Source organism: Polypterus senegalus, chromosome 2, assembly GCF_016835505.1.
Source record: "Polypterus senegalus isolate Bchr_013 chromosome 2, ASM1683550v1, whole genome shotgun sequence".
NCBI lineage: Eukaryota > Metazoa > Chordata > Cladistia > Polypteriformes > Polypteridae > Polypterus > Polypterus senegalus.
Genome location: NC_053155.1, coordinates 129479769 through 129501721, shown reverse-complemented (window position 1 = coordinate 129501721; position 21953 = coordinate 129479769). Strand labels below are relative to the sequence as shown.

The 21953-nt window shown below is 36.9% G+C and overlaps 1 protein-coding gene across 2 annotated transcripts in view; it reads right to left on the bottom strand.

The window, feature by feature from the left end:
- Positions 1-661: 661 nt before the first annotated feature.
- The window catches only part of uvrag (UV radiation resistance associated gene), a 331183-nt gene continuing 309891 nt past the window's right edge, over positions 662-21953 (bottom strand). For both annotated transcript variants that reach the window (XM_039744584.1, XM_039744585.1), the window contains one exon: positions 662-2713. In XM_039744584.1, coding sequence (XP_039600518.1) covers positions 2020-2713 — 694 coding nt within the window. In that variant the 3' untranslated portion in view covers positions 662-2019. The remainder of the gene's footprint in view (positions 2714-21953) is intronic.

Sequence of the window (21953 nt, the reverse complement as noted above, 5' to 3'; positions counted from 1 at the left end):
TTTTTTTTTCTCCCTAAATAATAAAACCATCATTTAAAACTGCATTTTGTGTTTACTTGTGTTATATTTGACTAATGGTTAAATGTGTTTAATGATCAGAAACATTTTGTGTGACAAACATGCAAAAGAATAAGAAATCAGGAAGGGGGCAAATAGTTTTTCACACCACTGTAAAAACAAAGCATTAAAAGGTGTACTTACCTTATCACATGACTGAATGAATACAAACACAGGTCTGTGTATAAACCAAATGCTTTCAGCCAATACAAAATGGTCTGCAAACATTCGACTGGTGTGGCAAATAACATATTTTTTGTACTGTAATGGATCTTATAAAAATTGTAACTGTACTTTTAATATTAAAAAAATCAAAACAGGAATTGGTTATTACACCTTACCTTGTTATGTTATTTTTAAAATAACCAATGCATTTCTTACAGAATATTGACAATTTAAAGAAGAACTGCTAAGAGTATAATTATTATACTAAAAGGAATGATTCAAAAGGGACATTTTAGTGTTTTTCTTTTTGAACATTGCTTATCCATTTCTAAATAACGCCCTCAGAAGCTTGATGTTAACAAAAGACAGAATGAATCTTTCACAAAGCACATATGTATCTTTATTTGCTCTTCTGATAGGGTGCTGACAACAACTTAACAAGGTCACTGAACTCTTGAGAGAGAGAAATTGAACATTTATCTCCTCTATCTCACCATGGAAGCCAACTTTTTAAAGGACTAAAAACTGATCATGATAAGTGGCTAAGGATTAAAGGAAAAATGCATGAGGTCAAAGTTTAGACATTTTTAATTTTTAGACAGACTGGCAGTTAGACATTCTGTATATATTTCACTTACCTTACAAAAATAAAAAATGCAGATATGTTATCAATACACGTTCAGAAATAAGTGCAAGTGTAACACTGATTATTGAAGCGTTAAAAAATAGCAGCATGAATTGTTGCTGTTGGAATAATTTAGCTCTCATAAACCAGGGCAGACTCTGTTCAGCTACAATAAAAGTTGAAAAATAGGAAACAATTCAGGCAATGCATACAGAAAGCTGAGAAAGTATTCTTGTAAATATGCTTCTCTTGCTTTTTCATAAAAGAATGAAAAAATGGGTTATATGGCCTAAAAGCCACAAAAATACACATTCAATGAAATGAAGTTTAATATGCAATGTTAGGTTTTCTAACTCCCATGTCTGGATGATATAAAATAAACAAAGATTGGCAACTGTGAGTGGTTTACATCATGTCTTAGTTAAAGGTGCCCATTCACTGCCAATGTATGTAAATATGCCTTTCTCGACCATTTTAAAACTATCCACTGTACTGTACATTCACTTCTACAGTATTATAGAATTTAATTGATTCTAGTGGATTAAGTCGTCTGTTTTCCTGCTAAACTATCATCATGTTCAAAATATTAAATGTATGCAAGAAACGCTCTTTGAATATTTTTAAAGCAGTGAGAACATCCAGTCTGAACTTATAATCTGCTGTGTGACCAATAATTGTTTCAAATGTCTAGCACAAATAGAATCACTAGAGACTGCATTTCTGAATCGTGTGGTACTCATCAAATGTATAATAACTTTAAATTAGCAAGATAAAATCAAAGGTGACCTTCCGCTTCTAACAATGAATGTTACAACTGACTGGGTACTTTGGGTAAAGGACTGAATTTTGCAGAATTTGAAATGAGATAAGGTCTTTTTGATCTGGGTCACAACATGTCTACAGGTAGACTAATACCAGTTGTGTCCGACATGCTAAATATCAAACATAATTAAGGGATAATAAAATTCATTCTCTTCTTAGTTTGTTTTCACTGCAAGTGGGGATGGTTATTAAACATAATTTGGCTTATAGATTATACAAATGTTTCATGAAGTGCAAATTGATCTTCATTCCATATATATATATATATATATATATATATATATATATATATATATATATATTTTGTAAGTCTGGTAAATGTTCATACCAAATCATTATATAACCAAGTTTCACTTGTCTGAGTTTTTGCGTGGTCTGCGAAAGCTTGACGTGTTTTCACTTAGTGCATAGATACGACGGGAGAATTCTTCAAAGCCAGCTGCATCCAGCTCCCCAAGGACCTGCTCATCACATTCCACGGCCACAGCATGGTCAACAGGAATGCACTGAAACCCTTCCAAATGCTCCACTTCACTGAAACCTGTAGCCTCTGTCCCCATAATCTCTTCAGCTTGCTCGACAGAGCAACAAAGCTCACTGCTTAACGTGAGAGAATGGCCATCAGTGCTCAGTCGCTCAACAGGTAAGGCCGAGCCATTCATTGCACTAATAAAGTGGGGGCTGGATCCTTCCTTGTGAGTAGCGTCTTTTGATGACTCAGAAGTTGAATCTCCATCGCACAAATACTTCTCTGCCTCTGTGGTTTTAGTTAAGTCAATGGCTGCATCTAGCGAAGAGGACACCAGTTTAGGTGCTGGACTGTTTGAAGGTGTAGTAATGGCTATAGGCTGAGTGGTAGCTGTATTGTAGCTAGGAGGAGGCGTTTTATATTGTTGTTTATCAGTTTCAGAGCTGGCCCGCTTGCGTAGTCCTTTGTCTGGGCAGATAGTTCCAGTGGGATGACTTGCTTCAAATCCGGAAGAGGAGTTTAAATGGGTTTTCACAGGGACTGGGATTGCACAGGATATCTGATGATGATGATCACTGAAGAAGAAATAAAGAGAAACAAAGTAAGATACACAGAAGTATAAAAATAGTTTATATTCTAGCCAGACAGCCGGCTCTAAAGCAAAAAATTTCTCTCTTTGGTCCCCAACTTAAATTCACCATATGACCCCTAAACAAGTTGCCAAATCTCCTTGTGCTCCAATTACAAATATATTAATGGAAAAAGACAACATTTTTGGAAATAAGACTATAGACATAGCTTGTTTACTTTCACAAATAGCTATCAATTAGTTTTAGCCCTCTGAACAGCAATGCACCTTGGGTGGTGATGCACTGCATCCTGCCGATAACACAAAAGGGTTGTTAATTCTACTTTCACTGATTGAGGTACAAGTGGAAAAATGCCTGATCAGATCAACCTAGTTAATAAGTTAGGTTACAGAAAGACAAAGACTAGCCTACCATAATGTTTTAAATGTCACTAGATGCAAGATCGAGGGCCAGGTCATTGGCAGGCTGCTGGTAGCCAAGCCATTAGCCAGCATTGCCAGACAGACACTTTGGATTACATCCACACACATTTTGTGTGTTAAGGAGGCGGCACTACAGTAATAATAGAGTTGTAGCAAGCACGTTTTTCGAATTCTTTTTACTTCCTTGCCACTGTCACAATGCACCAAGCCATCTCTTGGGCATCAGCACTGCCACCTGCTGAAACACCACACTGTTTGGTGTTTTGTCTATTTATTCAAACTTCAAACTTGCTTTAAGGAAATTCAAAGAAAAAAATATTTTAAAATTGTTATAGATTTTGTGTTTTCATTTTACTATGTTTGATAAGTAACACAAGTCAAAGATTTAATTGTAATGGAAACATATCCTTTAATTGTATGTGTGCTTTGCAAAAGAAGTAGAAGTAATAGTCGTAATATTTTCACATGTAGTCAAGGCACATAGTTCTGCCCTTTTAAAATCTCTAAATGTTTTTATTCACTTATCTTTGATCTCACAGTAAAAAGAGCCTTATTTCATCAGAACAGCTTTCTTAAATAAATCAGCTTTTAAAAATAAAACATATTTCACCTTTAGAAAAACAGTGGGAGGTCAGTTTAACATCTGCAGCAGTTATCTTTAGAAATGATCCAAGAAGACCCAAGATAATATCAAATCAATCATTTTACTCAGAAACATTACATTAAAGCATCTCACCAAAAACTATGCACTATACATCAGACCTACAAAGGGAAATCATTTTCTTTCTTTTTTTTTTTTTTTAACTTCTGGAAATCAAACTGAGAGAGATCCTGTTTATATTAGGCAAGCTATGACAATCGTAATCTCAGCAAACATATTTTACGTAAAGTGACATGATGATGCAGTGATAACCACTGATATCTCACAGCTCCAAGGACCATGGATTGATTCTCAGTAGGCCACCGTTTTTGTACTCTTTAGTCATTTTCTATGTATTCATAAAATAACAATGTTATACTTATATAGCACCATTTTACAGGCCCAAGATCACTTCAAAAGGTTATATAGTATGTAAATATATGATAAAACAAAGAACAAAAACTTGAAAAGATACAACATTAACAGGGAATAAAAAAACAAGAAACCACTCAAACAGTAATAATAAAATTGCCATGTTTCAGGTTTGTTCCCTGGCTTAGGCTTATTTTTGGTTTTATTTTTGTCATTTTGTAATTATTATTTGTTATGTGTATTTTTGTTTTTATGTAATTTTTTAATACTGTTAAGTTTATTTACGATTTATATTTTATGTATTGTGCATTTAAGTAATTTGAATTTATTACTTGTGTTTTGTAGAGGGAAACTGACCAAGACATCACTATTGTGGGGCTGCCCTCAGCCGTTATATTGAGTTGAGGAGATGGCCCCTGTACAGCAAGATTACTCAACTACGGTCCTGGAGGCCTGAAGCAGCTGCAGGTTTTTGCTTTAACCAGATGCTTTGTTAGAACCTGTACATTTACTAATAAAGCAATCGTTTTGGGCTCAGTCTTTGTTAACTTGCTTATCACAATTAAGAACCCTTAACTGCCTATTTTACTTTTAAACTGCTGCACTGGGATTTTAATTGTTGCCTGTTTTTTTAACCAGCCATCAACTAATAATGAAGTGCAAATGAAAAAGGAACCACTTGTGCTCCATCTAATGTACTTCTATTTAAACCTATGTACATGTATCATGAAGTGTTTGTGGTAGTACAATGTTTTGAAATAAATAATAGAGATGGGAAGAACAACAAAACATATAGATAAAATTCTCAGAAAACAAAAAATACACAATTTTTGTCTCGGAAGAAAGAATGCACTAACAAGTCATATTATTAAATACCAAGTTTCATTTTGGTTAGGCCTGGCTTCTAATTATGAAACTGGTTGAATCAAAAACTTGCAGCCATTGTGGACCTCCAGGACCGTTACTGAGTACACCTATGGTACAGCAGCATTGATGTTGGAGAAAAAATCATTGCGGAGAGTATTGCTTAGAATTTTCTGGATTTAGTTTCTGCATTACAGATTGGATTTGTTTATTTTGGATTGCATTCATAGGCAATTAAAACTTTTCACATTTTTGTTCTCATTGTTGATATTTGTGAATAAATTTCTCATTTATAAAAGATATTTTATTGGCCTTGTAGTTTAAGCCAGAGGTTTTAAAGATTCTCTCCTTTTTGTATTTCTGGGGATATATAAACATAATGTTTGCAGTTTTTAAAGCTATTGACACATTTTGGGCCTGTTTAGTTCTGAAAGTCTATATCTAGAGGTCTGGCTGCCTGGGGTGAGCATATTTTGAGGCAGAGTAGCGAGGTCCTTGTTGGACCTTTTTGTGTATTTGACTATCAAAAGTAAAAATGCAGGGCAGTTGAGAATAAAAAAATACCATAGATTAGCATATTGTATTACGATAATGACTACATTGATATTTAAGGAAAGAATGAAATCACTGACATTTTAAGGGTAGCTTACTCCCTACAAGCAGAATCCCAGTCTTTTCACAGCTCAGCTCATGTGATCCAGTGCTTAATATTCCATAAGAAATTCATCCAAGAAAGGTGGAAAAGGACTAGAGGGACATGTACTTGGGCATATTTAAGAGAGCTCTTAAGTATATTAGAACAGAAATGCAATTTATAAGCTCTACTTTTGAATAACAGAACACAGGGGAAGTATGTAGATTATAAATAATCGGGGGACAAAGAGACACCATTGTTGGAGACCTTGAGAAACTGACGAAATGTTTTACAATAGAAATTAAATACTGTCTGTCAGTATGCTGGGGCCTACAAACTTTTGTAGAACAGACTGACATTACCCATTTTTTTCTATTGTTAGAACACAAGTCCTGGCTTAAAACGCTGATGCCAGGCACTCTTATTCCCAGCTAAAAGGTATCAGTTTGCATGGTGGGGCCCCTCTTTGGAATGTAGACTCTGCAGCTTATCAAACAAAATGATCAATCAACAAATTACACCTCAGACTCATCTTCTTGTGGTACAAGGTAAGCACTCAGCTCAAACAAACATCTAGAACTCAACAACTGACAACTGTGAAGGAGAAAACATTGCACCATTGATCAAACTAAAAGGATGGGCTTATGTGCACCCAAGAAACCAATGGCAAGACCTCTATTCCTTCATTTAAAAACAACAAAGACTCCCTAACTCATCTCTCTTACTCATCAAGCTTGTAGCTCTCAACCTGGCTGTAGCCAGAACCCATTGTTAATAGGATGTACTGTAACAGAGACTGAAACTTGTCTGTACTGGAGTTTGATGAGAGTGACATTAGTCCAAACCTTGTTAAAGAATAGCAAGTGCACAAGCAAAAGAGAAACTGTATAAGGCCATGTGTTTATCTTGCTGAAAAAGTAACTGAGTGATCACTAGTTGCTCAGAAGATATAATTTTGCTAGCAGCGAAGGATGTTGTGTATATGAAAACCTCAAAGTGAAACTGTAGTACCCCTCAAAATCAGAAGGTGCAACCAAGACGAAGAAGGTGACAAGCTCCTAAAACAAAAGAAAGCAAGCCTGTTGAAGAAAATTCCATGTGTCTGGAGAAAGACAACTAGGAAAAGAAAAAAGCATTGCACACAAAAACTATAAGTACGACTATTTTGTTTCTGAGAACAGTTAATTGTAATTTAATAAATAGGGCAAAGTCAGATAATGTATGATGGCATTGGTGTGACTTTAACTGAAAAGTACCAACCTTGTGAAGGATACGTTCTAGGTATTATGAGGTTCTCATCCAGAATCCAGTAAGAAAGTACAGAATAACATCTCACATGTACACACTCTCTCACACACACAGATAACCCAGGGGTGTTGTGGGAATACAATGCAGAGAATAGCTGTGAGCAAATGAACACCACAGTGCAAACATGAGAAGCTTAATATCTAAAGAACTTATCCAACACATGAACTGAAAGATCAGAGTTCTTAAGTTATGTGTCTTTTTCTATAGGAGAAATATTATATATATATATATTGTAAAAACCAGAGGCGAAGTAATTTTATGTTTTGGATTGTTTATTATTGTCTTTTGTCTCTTTCTCTCTGTATTATACATATATACAGTATATAAATATAGAAATATATATAAATATAGAAATATATATAAATATAAAGAAATGAACACGCGACCCAAGAGGTAGTACCGCAGCTGCGTCACCGCCCATTTGATCGCCAAAGCCTCCTTCTCCACCGCCGCGTACCTGGTCTCCGTCCAACAGTTTCCGGCTCAGGTACATAGCGGGTGTTCAACACCGTCGGCGCTTTGGCTCAACACGGCTCCCAAGCCTGTGTCCGGCGTCCGTCTGGAGGACAAAAGGGAGAGAGAAGTTAGGGGAGATTAAGATAGGTGCTGAAGTCAGAGCCCTTTTAAGTCACTGATGCAGCCCCGCTTATCAGACCATACCACCGTATTAGGAGCTCTTTTCTTTGTCAAGTCGGTCAAGGCGCGCCTCTCGGAGAAGCTAGTACCCGCCAAACCGAGAAAGGATTGGACTTGCCGCTTGGTTTTGGACGGGCCAGGCCATTATGGCTTGCAACTTGGAACACTGTGGCCTCACAGTACCCGCCCACTAGGTAGCCCAAATATTTGGCTTCTCTCAACCAAGTAACATTTCTTGGGGTTGATGCGAGCCCGCCTCTCCCAATGTCCGTAATACTGCTGTGACCTGCTGTATGTGCTCCTTCCAGGTGCTGGAATAGATGACAACGTCATCCAGATAGGCAGCACAGAGCGAGTTATGGGGCTGGAGCCCTTTGTCCACCAGGCGCTGAAAAGTCGCAGGCGCCCGTGTAACCCGAATGGAAGGACACGATACTGCCAGTGTCCGCTAGGAGTGCTAAGCGGTTTTTCCTTGCGGACTCCGTTAAAGGAACCTGCCAGTACCCCTTTGTCATGTCAAGTGTAGTCAAGAATTTGGCTGGTCCCAGTCTCGAGGAGGTCGTCCACGCGAGGCATGGGATAAGCATCAAATCGGAAACTTGGTTGAGCCGACGGAAGTCATTGCAAAACCTCCAACTGCCGTCATGGGGCTGGACCAGGGACTACTACTTTCCTCGATCACTCCTAGTGCCAGCATTCGCTTGATTTCCAGTTCCATATATATACCTGGTTGTTCACTTACCACCTCTGGGACGGCGGATATAAGGGCACTTACTATATATATATTCGCTCAGCTGGTCGGCGATTGGGCTGTTTCACCAAATATATGTGCGAGCAGTTTAGAGTGTGAAGTAGGAACCAATACCATGACGCGATCCCCCGGTTGGAACTCCCGGAGAGTCGTGCCACGGTCATACAGGCGGGCCTGTGCTGATTGTGCCTCCTCGATATGACTTTTAGTATAGGTCTTATTACATCATCTATATATACTATTATAGCCCTCTTTTAAAATATCTAATAAGCCCGGGGCTGTCTTCCGTATAGTAATTCAAAGGGAGAGAACCCGTAGAGGCTTGAGGACTTCCGGTAGGCAAAGAGGACAAGGGGAGGAGTTGGTCCCAATTCCTCCCATCCTTGCTGACTACCTTACGTAGCATTTGCTTGAGAGTTTGATTGAATCTCTCCACTAGCCCATCGGTTTGAGGATGATACACGAGGTTTTAAATGCTTTATTTTCAGTAACTTGGCAGTCTCCTTGAGCGTTTCCGAGGTGAAAGGCAAGCATGGCTGGGTTATTTGTGAAATTAAGTCTCCGCCCGAGGATTACGGAAGCGGAGGATCCGGTGTACCGCCACGTAAGCGCGAAGGGTTCCTCCGAGACATACGTAACACGGGCGGTATTGTACGCGGATATCTCCGTGTATACATTTTAGACTGGTCTTTTCTTAATCCATTGTTGCGGTAGAACATCGAACCACAACAGAAAAAGTAAAAAACAGGCCACTTGCTGCACTATTTGCAAGGGGTCAATCAAATGTGTTAATGCCCGAGACTTTCAACAATTTATGAATATTTGAGGCATTTTCAAACAGTTCATAAATGCCTGCCTAAGCAAAGGCAGTGAAAGCTCTACTCTATTGTTTTGGCTGGAAAGTGAAACAGAGATCCCTAACTCAACCATATTGATTAACAGGATTGCCAAACATAAAACTCATAATTAACTGTAACTGAGTAATAATACACCCCCTCCTACACTGCAAAGATGAAAAAGTAAAATGTTATAATCAACTGTATCAAAAGAAGCACTAGAATAAATAAAGAGTGTAGCATTACCAAGATGAGAATCAGTAGTATGGGAGAACAGTTTTTTTGTTATAATTAAAGCAGAAACTTTATTGGAAAGGCTCTTACAAATCACTACTGCAATACAATGCAGACAAAATCTCAGAAGTCAGTGAGCAACTAGGGGAGCCAATATGATTATTTAAATTACCAAGAAGAACAACTCTGAAGCAGATTGTTATAAAAATGACAATGTAGGTCTAAAATAAATGTGCTTTCATTGAAAATGTATAAAAGACATATACAGTATATGGATTTAAGCAATTACATATGAATATCTGAGAAAGATCTATCACATCATGTTTATTTAAAAAAAAAAACAATAAACACTTTACAACAAAAAATGCCTTCTGAACCATACAGAAGTGTACTGACGTAAGGTACTCCAATGTGGTAGTTATAATAAATTTAACAAGTTAAATCAGACTTTAAGATACTCTGGCCTGGCCCAAGTGAGAAACTCATAAAAATGAGCAACTTTCTCCAGATCTTGCTAAGATAAATAGAATGTGAATGTATAAATACTCTTCCCTCCTCCATAAAATCATGATGAATGTAAAAAAAAACAACAAATGCAAATCTAAGGGGGTTACATCTGTATTATTTTATTATTATGTTGAAATATACCAATAGTATTAAAGGAGTATGCAACTAAAAGATCACAGATAAGTTTTTATTAAGTTTATTTAATTTTATTTTTTGCACAGTGGGGTTCATAGTATGCTGGCTCAGATACCAATACACATCATTAAAATGAAAAAACAATGGAAATGTTAACCAATCATAGAAATTATACATTATAAGTACTGAAGTAGTACAACAGAAAAAAGTTCATACATGCCTACACTATAAACTTCTAGTTTATTAAACATCTTCACAATCTTTCATCTGATGAGATATCATCCGGAGAGCACTAATTTAAAATGTAATCATTTAACACATTTTAAAACAAAATAGTTCCCATTTAGCATTTATACATATTGTTACAACCACTTTTAAATGCTAAAATGATTAGAAAAGCCACACCTTTTAAATGATAGTTCTTGATCGCTCTATTTCACAGCTCACCATTCTCAAAATGGAGTCAATTCTCAAAAACCAAAAATAACAATTTTGGGGCAGTAAAAGAAAACAAATAATTAAGTAAGAACCTTGTGTCTATGTCCATAATCAACTGTTCCATTTGTACTATAGCAGCTGCATCTACAGAATTTCTTGTAGTTTATAGTATAAATAATTTGGCAAGTGACAACTATTATAAAATGACAGCTACATTACTATAAAATATTGGATTGTGGGATTCTTTTAATATAACCAATTCCAATTAGAAGATGTCAAAAGAACAAAGCTTGTATTTATAACAATAATGGTTTATCAAAGACACAAGAACATTGTGAACATTTGCAAAATGCTTGGCTGCAAATGAAAGAATCTTTCCTTTCCTTGGTTTGAGTGAGGTAATTTATATTGATTATTTTTGTTATACTGCTAAGTTTATCCAAAGGAAAAAGAACTGGATGGAAACACAGAAGTGCAATGAAAACACAAATAGGGCACATTGCCAAAAATTAGCTAAAGCACACTCCAATACAGGAAGAGTATTAGCAGAATAACTGGACTGTAGTTTGAAAGACCTGAATGTCCTTTACATCCATGAAGATTTCAGTAAATAAATCTACCCTAACCAACTTGTTTAAAATACCCTTATTTCATCCATTCTTTTCCTGAACCTGCTTAACCCGGTTTTTAATAAAGTGGAAGACATGGGATCTATCCCAGGATAATCAAACAATCAATCCTACTAAGTGCCCACCCTGAATGAAGCATAAGCCCATTGCAGACAAATTTGTATAAATGCACACTGTGGGTATTTTAGAGTTACCAGTTAACCTTAACACTCTTTGGAAGGTGGGAGGGGAAAAAGGAGTACCTGAGGAAAATATGATGTGAGAGAAAAGTAGCGGACTATGACAATTTTATAAAGGCAATGGGCCTAAACCTAAGACAAACCGTGGCAACATTTACTACTTTAAAGTATATAAAATGAATGATGCATTTAAAGTACTTGACTGATAAATGCCTAATCTCCCAGTTATTCTTTGTTTGTCATTGCTTGTTTTGAATTTAAGTTCACGTTGTATTGAAAATCAGGAAAATAAGGATCCGTCTATCTCAAAACCTTGGTTGATTGTTTGAAACATCTTTTACCCTATTGTAAATGTATTTTATTAAGTAATATAGAAAGCAGTGTTTTTTCTAAAAACAAAGATCATACTGCAGAAAGTCTACTGGAAATGTCCACAGCTACCCTACTAGTTAATGAATAACAAATTAGGCCTCCACAAAGAGCACATTCTGCAGGAATGAAAACAACTACAAAAGAAATGTGGAATTTTGACTAATACAGTATGTGAAACTCAATCGCAGAAACTTATAGGAAGGTAAACACTAATAAAGTTTTTTACATGAAAAGACTTTTTTCTAAAGGGCCCATTAGACTTTTATTGGTTTGTTAATAATGACAAATCTCTATGATTTTCACATCAAATTACTTATAGCCATGTGTTAAGGACATGTTCTAAATCAAACAACCAAACATGAAGAAAGGAATAGCCTGTGAGAATTTGGTTACTAGTCCATTGTGCAGATCATACTGTCTACTGCATACCTTAAAGCATTTGCCAGGCAGTGAATTTCAGGTGCAGCTATTGTTGAAAATCAATAAAGATGTAACATGTAACACTTAAAGTACTGCTGATGCAAAGTTTAAACTAATTTTGAATACAAAAGAACCAGGAAAAAAAACCCACAAAAAATTCAAATAAATAAAATGAAGACAATAGTCATAGAGCATCACTTCCCTGCGAAACAGAAGAATATTTACAATCCTTTATTTCAAAGGAGGCACTTTCCTAATAACGACAGTGACCCACAGTTAACTTTCAATTACATTTTTATTTTCATAAGTTCCTGAGAGCTGTTTAAAACAGACTAGTGTTATATTTCAGATGAAATTATATCTTAATTGCTTAAAAAACATGCATCACTGCCAAACCCTAAAAAGCCACCATCATATTTGCAACAGTACTTTTTTCCGGTAAAAGCTAACATCTAGTTTTATTAGGCCCATGCAGCATATGAAACAGAAAATACCTTGTTTACTCAGTTAAGAGCACAGCATTCAAAAGTGAGGTAATTCAGTCAGTTTATGTGTGCTTGAATACAGAGCCTCCTTGTTGTGAAACAGAGCAAGCTGCAGACAATTGAAAAATATTTGCAGAAAGCCATCAACCTTGGGGCAAATCCGATGCAACTCTTACACAAATAAAGAGAACAGCTTTGATTTATACAGTAAGGAAGTGCACCTAAGATCATAGATGGTAAAGTCCATCAATAAATTCTGCCAACTTTCGTCCACTGCGTGAGAAAACAGGGCTTAGGCAGAATCTGTTCTTTTTTTACAAAGGCATTGGAGACTCCTGCAAATGAGAAGCAGCATCACTCTTCATTGTGCTGTTTACAATTAGGGCACTTTGATTTCAATGCAACTCATTTTTCACTGATTTCTTCAAAATTTTCATATAACCACTTCCACTTAAATGCTTTTTAAAGCAGAAATCCAATATTCTTTAGATAAAGAAAATTCATTTCATTCTGGGAGACCGTAATCTGCCACTCACAAAATTAACCTAGCATCAACTCCACAAAATAATATGTACTAGAATGTGCCGGAATAGTTTTCTGGAGCACAATAAGATGCTAAATTTATATATGCAATTATGCCTTTTAGAAAGCAGAAAACACATATTTGAAACAATCGCAGGACTTAACACAGGGAAAAAATGTCATATAAAAATGACCTAACTTCTAATCTGTAATTGGCAAACTATTGCAGCTTTTTGTTAAACTGATTTCCTCTTTTGTATCGACCCCAGCATAACCAGCACAAGGGAAAACTTGTAAGAACCACAAAAAAGACAAACTTTCTAGAAACAGCTATAATGAGTATTTAAGTGAAACCTTTGGCATAAAAAATTCATTTGATACCAACTTAGCAAGACTGTATTTGGCATTTTTTTCTTCCCAACTATATTTTTACATAATCCTAACTTAGCTCTGTTTAAGCAAGTTCACATTTTGTCTATAGGATTGAGAGTGAGCTCTGACCAGTCCAATCCAGTGCAATGCTTTTTCTTGTTTTAAACTATACAGTGCCTTGGATGAAATGTCACTAAGAGTATGTAGACTTCTGAACTGACAAAATGAAAGTGGTGGGGTTTGCTGTCAAAATTTTGTTATAAAAAGGGATGTGGCAAGTACCTAAAAAATACTCTGATGCCTCTGCTTTAAAGCTGAACCATAACTTATTCCTAACTGAACGTGGAAGCAATATTTGGTTCAACTAACAACAATTTGACATTTTGCAGTATAACTGTAAGCATCATGCTGGGTTGCAAGCACCTTTATAAACACACTAACTGCACTGTCACCAACTCAAAATTAAACAAAGTGCAAAACATACAGCAGGCAGTGTCTGATCAGTCAGAACATTTTATTGACATCCAAATTAAACATATCACAAAACGCATTACAGATATCTCAAAATGCAGTTCAACTTTTCAGATATCTGGAACCTATTCCAAGAGAGCTCAAAAAATGCTGCCATATATTTAAAGATTTCTGCAGTGCATCTAGTGATGTCTGAAATGAATTTCCAGTGATCTCAAATCACTTCCTACAGAATGTTCCAGTGTATTTTAAAAATGTCTCAAAATGCATAAGAAAATTACTTTGTTGTTATTTTCAGATATCTTTAAACATATTTAAAAAATCTGAAATACAGTAATCCCTCCTCGATCGCGGGGGTTGCGTTCCAGAACCCCCCGCGATAGGTGAAAATCCGCGAAGTAGAAACCATATGTTTGTATGATTATTTTTATATATTTTAAGCCCTTAGAAACTCTCCCACACTGTTTATAAATATTCTCCGCACATTTATACAGTAAACCCTTGTTTATCGCGATTAATCCGCTCCAGACAGATAAATGAATTTCCACGAAGTAGGATTCTTTATTTATAAATCTAATATTTTCGCAGTTAGAGCATAGAAAACCTGTTTACGACCTTCTAAATACGTTTTTTAACATTATTAGAGCCCTCTAGACATGACATAACACCCTTTAGTCAAAAGTTTAAACTGTGCTCCATGACAAGACAGAGATGACAGTTCTTTCTCACAATTAAAAGAATGCAAACATATCTTCCTCTTCAAAGTGCGCGTAAGGAGCGGAGAATGTCAAAGACAGAGAGTAAAGTAAACAATGAAAAATCAATAGGGCTGTTGCGCTTTTAAGTATGCAAGCACTGCAATAAAGCAGCGGCAATGAAGGGATCAATGCGAAGGTAGCCTTTCAGCATTTTTTACAGGAGCGTCCGTATCTTCTAAGCAAACAGCCTCTGTGCAAAAAGCCCCTCTGCTCACATCTCCTCCGTCAAGCACAGAGAACGTCAGAGAGAGAGGAGCGCGAGATTAAAGCAAACAATCAAAAAATGAATAAGTGTGCTTTTGGACGCACCTTGATAAAGCGGCATTTCTTAGAGGAGCTTCCGTATCCACTAAGCAAACAGCTTCTGTGCAAGCAGCACCTCTGCTCACACCCCCTCCGTCAGGCGCAGAGAATGTCAGAGAGGGTGAGATAGAGGCAGAGACAAGCAAACAATCGAGCACCGCGCAGGAGGCATATCTTATAGCATTGAGGAGTTTTAGTTAATATGTAATACGTGCTCTGATTGGGTAGCTTTTAAGCCATCCGCCAATAGCGTCCCTTGTATGAAATCAACTGGGCAAACAAACTGAGGAAGCACGTACCATAAATTAAAAGACCCATTGTCCGCAGAAATCCGCGAATCAGCGAAAAATCCAATATACATTTACATATGCTTACATATAAAATCCGCGATAGAGCAAAACCGCGAAAGTCAAAGCGCGATACAGCAAGGGATCACTGTATCTCTTGGAATACATTTTAAAACATATAACAAAAAATAGGAGTCCCAAAGCACACAACTCCCAAAAGTACTTCCAATAATACCCATTAGAGGGGGAACTTCCATAAAGAACCCTGGCTAGCTACTAAAAGGGTTATGTAAAACTTTTATAAAATTAAAAGGTTTATTTTCACAAAATGCCCAGAGGCACAAAAGAAAGCTCAGTGGGGCACAAGAGGCAAAATGGAATTGCATGTAACACAAAGGCAAACAAGTCCCAAAACAGATTCCAGTGCAAAGGTCATAATGCATTAGACTGTAAAATCCAGACTTCTACAAAAAGCAACGCGAAAGACATACAAACTCAACAACTGCTGAGTGCAATCACATCAAACTGCCAGGAACCGTGGGAGACCCTCTGGATTTAAGGAGTGGAGGGCTGTTCCTGTCGATAATAGGCAGGTGGCCCCATTTTTTGGAGGACCACCCACTAAACACATGGAACATAACACTGATAAAGAAAATACAACAACAACAAAAAAAAGTAACATTAACAAATAAATGGCTCAACAAACAACAAAAAGGACATGGAACAAAACATTGAACACTGGCCAGGGGAAGAACCCTGTCTGAGGTAAAATATAATGATAACAGAAACTCCTTTTGAGATATCTAAAAATGTTTTATAGATATACCAAATGTCTGAAGTGAAGTTTAACACTAGAATTACCAGAGCCAACAAAAAAACTCGTAAATCCGGCCCACCTTAAACCCTTTTGCACCTCTCCATCAGCCTCTTTTGTCTTGTAAATGTGTCGATAAGACCAAGCAGCAAGCAGCCTGCAATACCATCCCCCCACCGCCTCAGAACGGGCAAGAAATTCTCCCAGTTTCTGCCTTGATTGCTTCCCTGGGAGTGAGCTATCCAGAATTGTAAGGAGAAATAAGTTGATGTGTGTTCTGTGTCTACAACAATCTACGTAAATACATTGTTAAAACATAAATGTTTTTCATGTTTTAGTAATAAATGACAAAATGTTGACATGTACTGTACTGCTATGTCTCCCGCGAATACCGATGTTACTGCTATATGTACTGTAATTCATGCAACTGCATTTTCTTTGTCATAAGTAGAGTAAATACATAATAATTTCATTTAATTAAAATACAGTAAAATGTACGGGTACTCACCAATGATGAATGATATTGATGATGAAGATGAAGTAGCTGTGCAGTACGATACAGAGGATTTAAAACTCCTCAGGTGGCGCCTCTTCTTCAGGCGCTTCAGGAGGAGTCGTATCTTTGGACAGGTCTTCTTCTGGTGGGGTTTCGTGCTGGCTTTTCTTTATAGGTTTCAGGAACATTGTGATGGGAAGTTGCTGTCGTTGTTTCTTCATGGTGGCGAGAAGTGCTTTATATGTCTGAATGGCAGCATCAATGCCATTATTAACTGTGAGAGCCCGAACCATACTGTATAGGGATCCCAAGCTTCAATCATCCCTTGTAAATCGCTTCTGAAAATGATCAAACCATCCCTTACTGGCTTGAAAATCTTCAGGCTCCAGTGCTGTTGATGGTCCTGGTTGTGGTTCTTCGGTACCTTCTGCATTGTCTCCTATAGCAAACTGCAGGTACAGTTTCCATGCTTTCTCATGGATGATGTTACTGCCCAAGGGGATGTTTTTCTTCCTGCAGTCGGTGATCCACAATGCCAAGGCAGATTCCATCCTGACGATATTTTTATTCTTTTTGGTCGTAACCTTTTTGGAACTATCACAGAAGCTTACAGATACGGTACTCTGGATCGTTGCCTCGTTCTTCTTTATGTAACATATAGTGCTTTCATTAATGCCTTAGTGGCGCGCTACTGCAGCATAACATTTTAGTTCCCAGAGCAAATCCAGTAGTCAACCTTCTCCTGGAGTGTTTTAAACTGCTTCTGGCGCTTAGGCTCACAGCCAGAAGCCTTAGAAGGCGCAGGGTGCTTTGGCGACATCTTGGAAATGTTGAGGACACTCGGCTGAAGATGCATCACAGGGCAACACTCAATCAGCAGCAAGGAGAAATGAATAACGCTCTCAGATTGGCTACTTTCAATATCCCAAACCGCATTTCCCTCAGTGGTGGTAAGCCCATTTAGCTGGAGATGCGTCACAGGGCAGCAATCAATCAGCAGCAAGGAGAAATGAATAACGCTCTTGAAATGATTACATTCACCATCCCAAACCGTGTTTCCCTTAGCGGTTGCTTCCTATTGTCTCTAAAGCACCGTATTACCACGACAAAAGCCATAAAAAATTGCGGAGGATATTTGTGCTTTCCGCTAACAATTAATAGTTAGGTTCTAAGGAAAAATCCACAAATGACTGAGGCCACGAACCCTGAACTGCGACTTCATGGGAATCTACTGTAGTTCAAAAACATTATGTTCAAGTGATTCTTTGATTTTATATTTAAATTTGAAAACTGAAGCCCCTTTCTTGCTCTGAAAATCCGAGAATGTGGAATAAACAGACAGTCATTAATAGTATACTTTCAGCCTAACATTAGCATGTGGGCTACAGCAAAGATCTCCCGGTTGAAATGTAGTATATGTGGTTTAGAAGGTCAAAAATATCGGTAGTCTGCTAGAGACTCTGTATGGCTGCTAAACATTGAAAGGATGTGACAGAACTAGTGAACAAAGTAAAACACAGGGATGCCATAATGTTGATAATTTGGAAGGAGAACAACAAATTGAACAAGACCAGAACTTTTAGGATGTCCTTAGAAACTCCTTTTTAAACTGTGTCTGGTGAGGTTCAAAAGCACTAATTGGTTGCATATTCATTGCAATCTTGCTAAGGTTTGAGAGTTGTGGCCCTAGCAAGTTATTTTAGATTTGGCAAATTATCAGCAACTGTTTAGAATAACTCCTCAACTTCCCAGATATCAATGAGTCTGAAATGTACTGATGTGACATCACAAACTTAACATTACTGTGGGAGAGGATGAAAGACACATAAAGACACAGAGAATCTTGCAGACTGATTAGGCAAACTGGGTTGACCAATATTCTGTGCTGACTCTTACACCCTGCTGCCAACTCCTTTCTGCTAGCAAGTTACCCTAAAATTATTTGTTGCGTAAGACAATTAAAAAAATTAAAGATAAAAACATCAACACACAAGCCCTAGATATGTTTTTATTCAGAGGCAACTCACTAAAAGCCTCAAGCATGCTGCACTTTATATAAAAATGACACTTAGAAATACTGGTTTGAACTGCTATTATGTTGAAAGTCTTGGCAAGTTTTCTGCTCTATTTGTCGTTCAAGCTGTAACACATGGACGCCTAGATAAAAACATTTTGATTATTGTTGATGACTTGCATAAAAATGATCCTCCCAGAGGGTAAAATGCGGCATTAATTTTATGACTTTTATGATTAGGTACCAGAAATCTTGTAGTATTAACTGCCACTGTGGACCACATTTTTTCAGGTCTGTGTGAACTGCATATTTCATCTTTCTATGGAGAAATGAGCTGCTAGCTCTCAGTTGTTTATTTTTACAAATTGGAAAAATACTGTATATATTCTAAAAAAACATAATGCTTTAGTTATTTACATAAATTAATGAGGATATAAAATAACCCTTGGTATTTTTTCTCATGCAGTATTGACACATTCTTGCATTTGTGACTGGACAAGTGTTGGGAGTTAACACAAGTATTAATGCACTTCGGAAGAAAACTTTCTTTGTTAAATATAATGTCACGAATTAAAAATTTTCATCAGTGATAATCAGCCCCGATCCCTTATTCTGCAACAGCATTTTGAAAACTAAACACATTAAATATATGTCAGTATTTTCTATCAACTTCTGCTCCTGATAAATTGTTTATGTGCTAAATGCTCAAAATCAGATTAAGGTTGAACTCCTTATACAAAACTCTTTCCAGATGATAGCTCAGATTACTTAAGAGATTTAGAATTAAAAATAATTACAGAAAAAACACCAAACCAACCTAACATTAACATAAATGTTCAAAAACTATATATATATATATATATATATATATAAAGTATACATAACTGATATAACATATACAACTTTTCCCAAAAGTGGAATTTACAAAATAACACTTTAGTAAATGAAAGAAATATTTAGAAACATACAATAAATCAAGCTAACAGATACAGGATGAATGGATTTGGCAACAACATTACTTTGAACATGTGAAGCAGAATAAAGTAAAAGCCTGCCTGTTTCAACTACTTTTTTCTGGCAGATATTACTGGCATTAAAACATTTATACATCCATAAATTATCTGACAAATTTATTCTGATGAGAGTTGCAATGACAACAAGCTAAGCACCATTAACAATATTTACCCCTTTAAATATATTCCAGACCTTCCTGAACAACTTCCATACATTCACAGGTCAGTAGTAGATATAACCTCCTCACCAGTGAATCCGGGGGCTCCTCCAAGTGCTCCAGACACACTATACCTACACTGATTCCCACCAGATTTATAAATGACCTTAAATGGCTCATCACATCTCAGGGAGTTAACCAGTTGTCACAAACAATAAATTAAGCCACTTCTTACTCGTATCCACAATATTATTATTCTTGTTATATCTTATATCTGTCACTGTTCACATCTCATGCTCCAATTCTCTGATCAACCTTGGATGCCCCATAATTATTATTATACATTGCATGTAGTTGCAACTTTCAAAACACTCAAGGCCACATTAAAAATGCATAAAACAAAAAAAAATAAAAATCATACAAATAAAAAAATGGCCCAAAATACCAGAAAATAACAGGAAATAATCTACAAATAAGAAAAACTAGGCTTAAAGTGATGAGATTTAACTTTTATATGTAGCATAGATGAAAGCTTGTCCTTCATTTTGGAATGTCATGTTGGCTGAAACTGGAGTGAAAGTGCATGATCACTTTGTAACCAAGTTAAAATTGCACCTGAAGGGCTGTGCTTATGCAAATTCTGAGAGACTGTGTTTGTGGGGGATTGACAGTTAAGGCGGGTGGGGGAGTCACGTCATCATCTCCCCTCCCATTCACTGAGCTGAGCTCCGCAGCTAACGCAGTAGTGATGGGAAGTTCGGATCTTTTTACCGACTCGGACCTTTGAGTCTCGGTCGAACGAATCTTTTTTCGAGTCAATTCGTTCAATTCTCTTTCCGGCTCAGACTGCATAGGTTAAGCTTATGGGGCTGTCACGTAATGATCGAACGACTCAAACCCGAAGACTCGAGTGATGAACTAATCAATTCTTTTTCCGGCTCAGACTGAGTTGGTTAAGCTTATGGGGCTGTCACGTGATGAACGAACGACTCGAAAAACCCGAAGACTCGAAACAAGTGAATCAATTCCAAAACAGAAACTATAGGAAGTTGTGCAAATGCGCATGCGCGACTGAACAAATTACTCCCACGAGACGACTCGTTCTTCTCGAGTCACGTTAAAGATTCGCTCAAAATGAATGAATCGTTCAAAAACGACCCATCACTATAACGCAGTGTTACGGAAGCGACTTTGTGACGCTGCCACCAAATACTCACAGAAAAATCCACAAGTTAATACACACGCTGTCTCTACAGTTTCTCCACACTGAATCCTCCAGGCACTATTAACAAAAGGTTACATTGACAATCGTGTTACGTTATTTTAAAATGTTTCCTTTTCTTAGCACAAGCACAGCTGAGAAGCTTCGATGCATGTGCTCCATAACGCATTAAAAAATCACGCATTTAATCACACTTTGCAATACAAGCAAAGGGGAACTTCTGTCAATGCATGATTTCCTGGTACACCGATTACATTGATCAGCGCTTCCCGATTCATTTTACCTTCGCACCCCCTTGGTTTGAGAAGAAGTATGAAAAAATATGAGGTTAACACAGAAAAACAGATCACCAATTGAAGCTTTATGAATAATCGATTCGCCATCAATAATTGTTTTGGTAAAGCCATACTCAGTGTAATCCTCCTTCCATTTTATAATTTTTCCGCCACTAGCCATGATTAAATGAACGGTAAAAACTAAGAGCGAAGCGAGGATGACTTATTCAGGCAGGCAGGCGACAACTCAATAGCTCGAATTTGGATATAAGTAGGTTCTATTTAGTCGCCAGAAATATCTTTTTTAGGAATGGAAGTTGAATTTAGTCTTTAAATTTCTATGGTAAAGAAAAAGTTATGCAATGATGACTAAATTTAACTATATAAAGTCAAAACTTTTATATATAAAGTCATTCCCGAATATATAAAGTCAAATCTTGATTATATAAAGTCACTGTCGGAATATATAAAGTCAAAACTTGAATATATAAAGTCATTCCCAAATATATAAAGTCAAAACCTGAGTATATAAAGACGGCATTGGAATATTTCTCAATATATAAAGTAAGCGCTGGAATATATAAAGTCAAAACTTAAATATATAAAGTCAGCGTCGGCATATACAAAGTCAGCGCTGGAATATCCATCCATTTCCCAA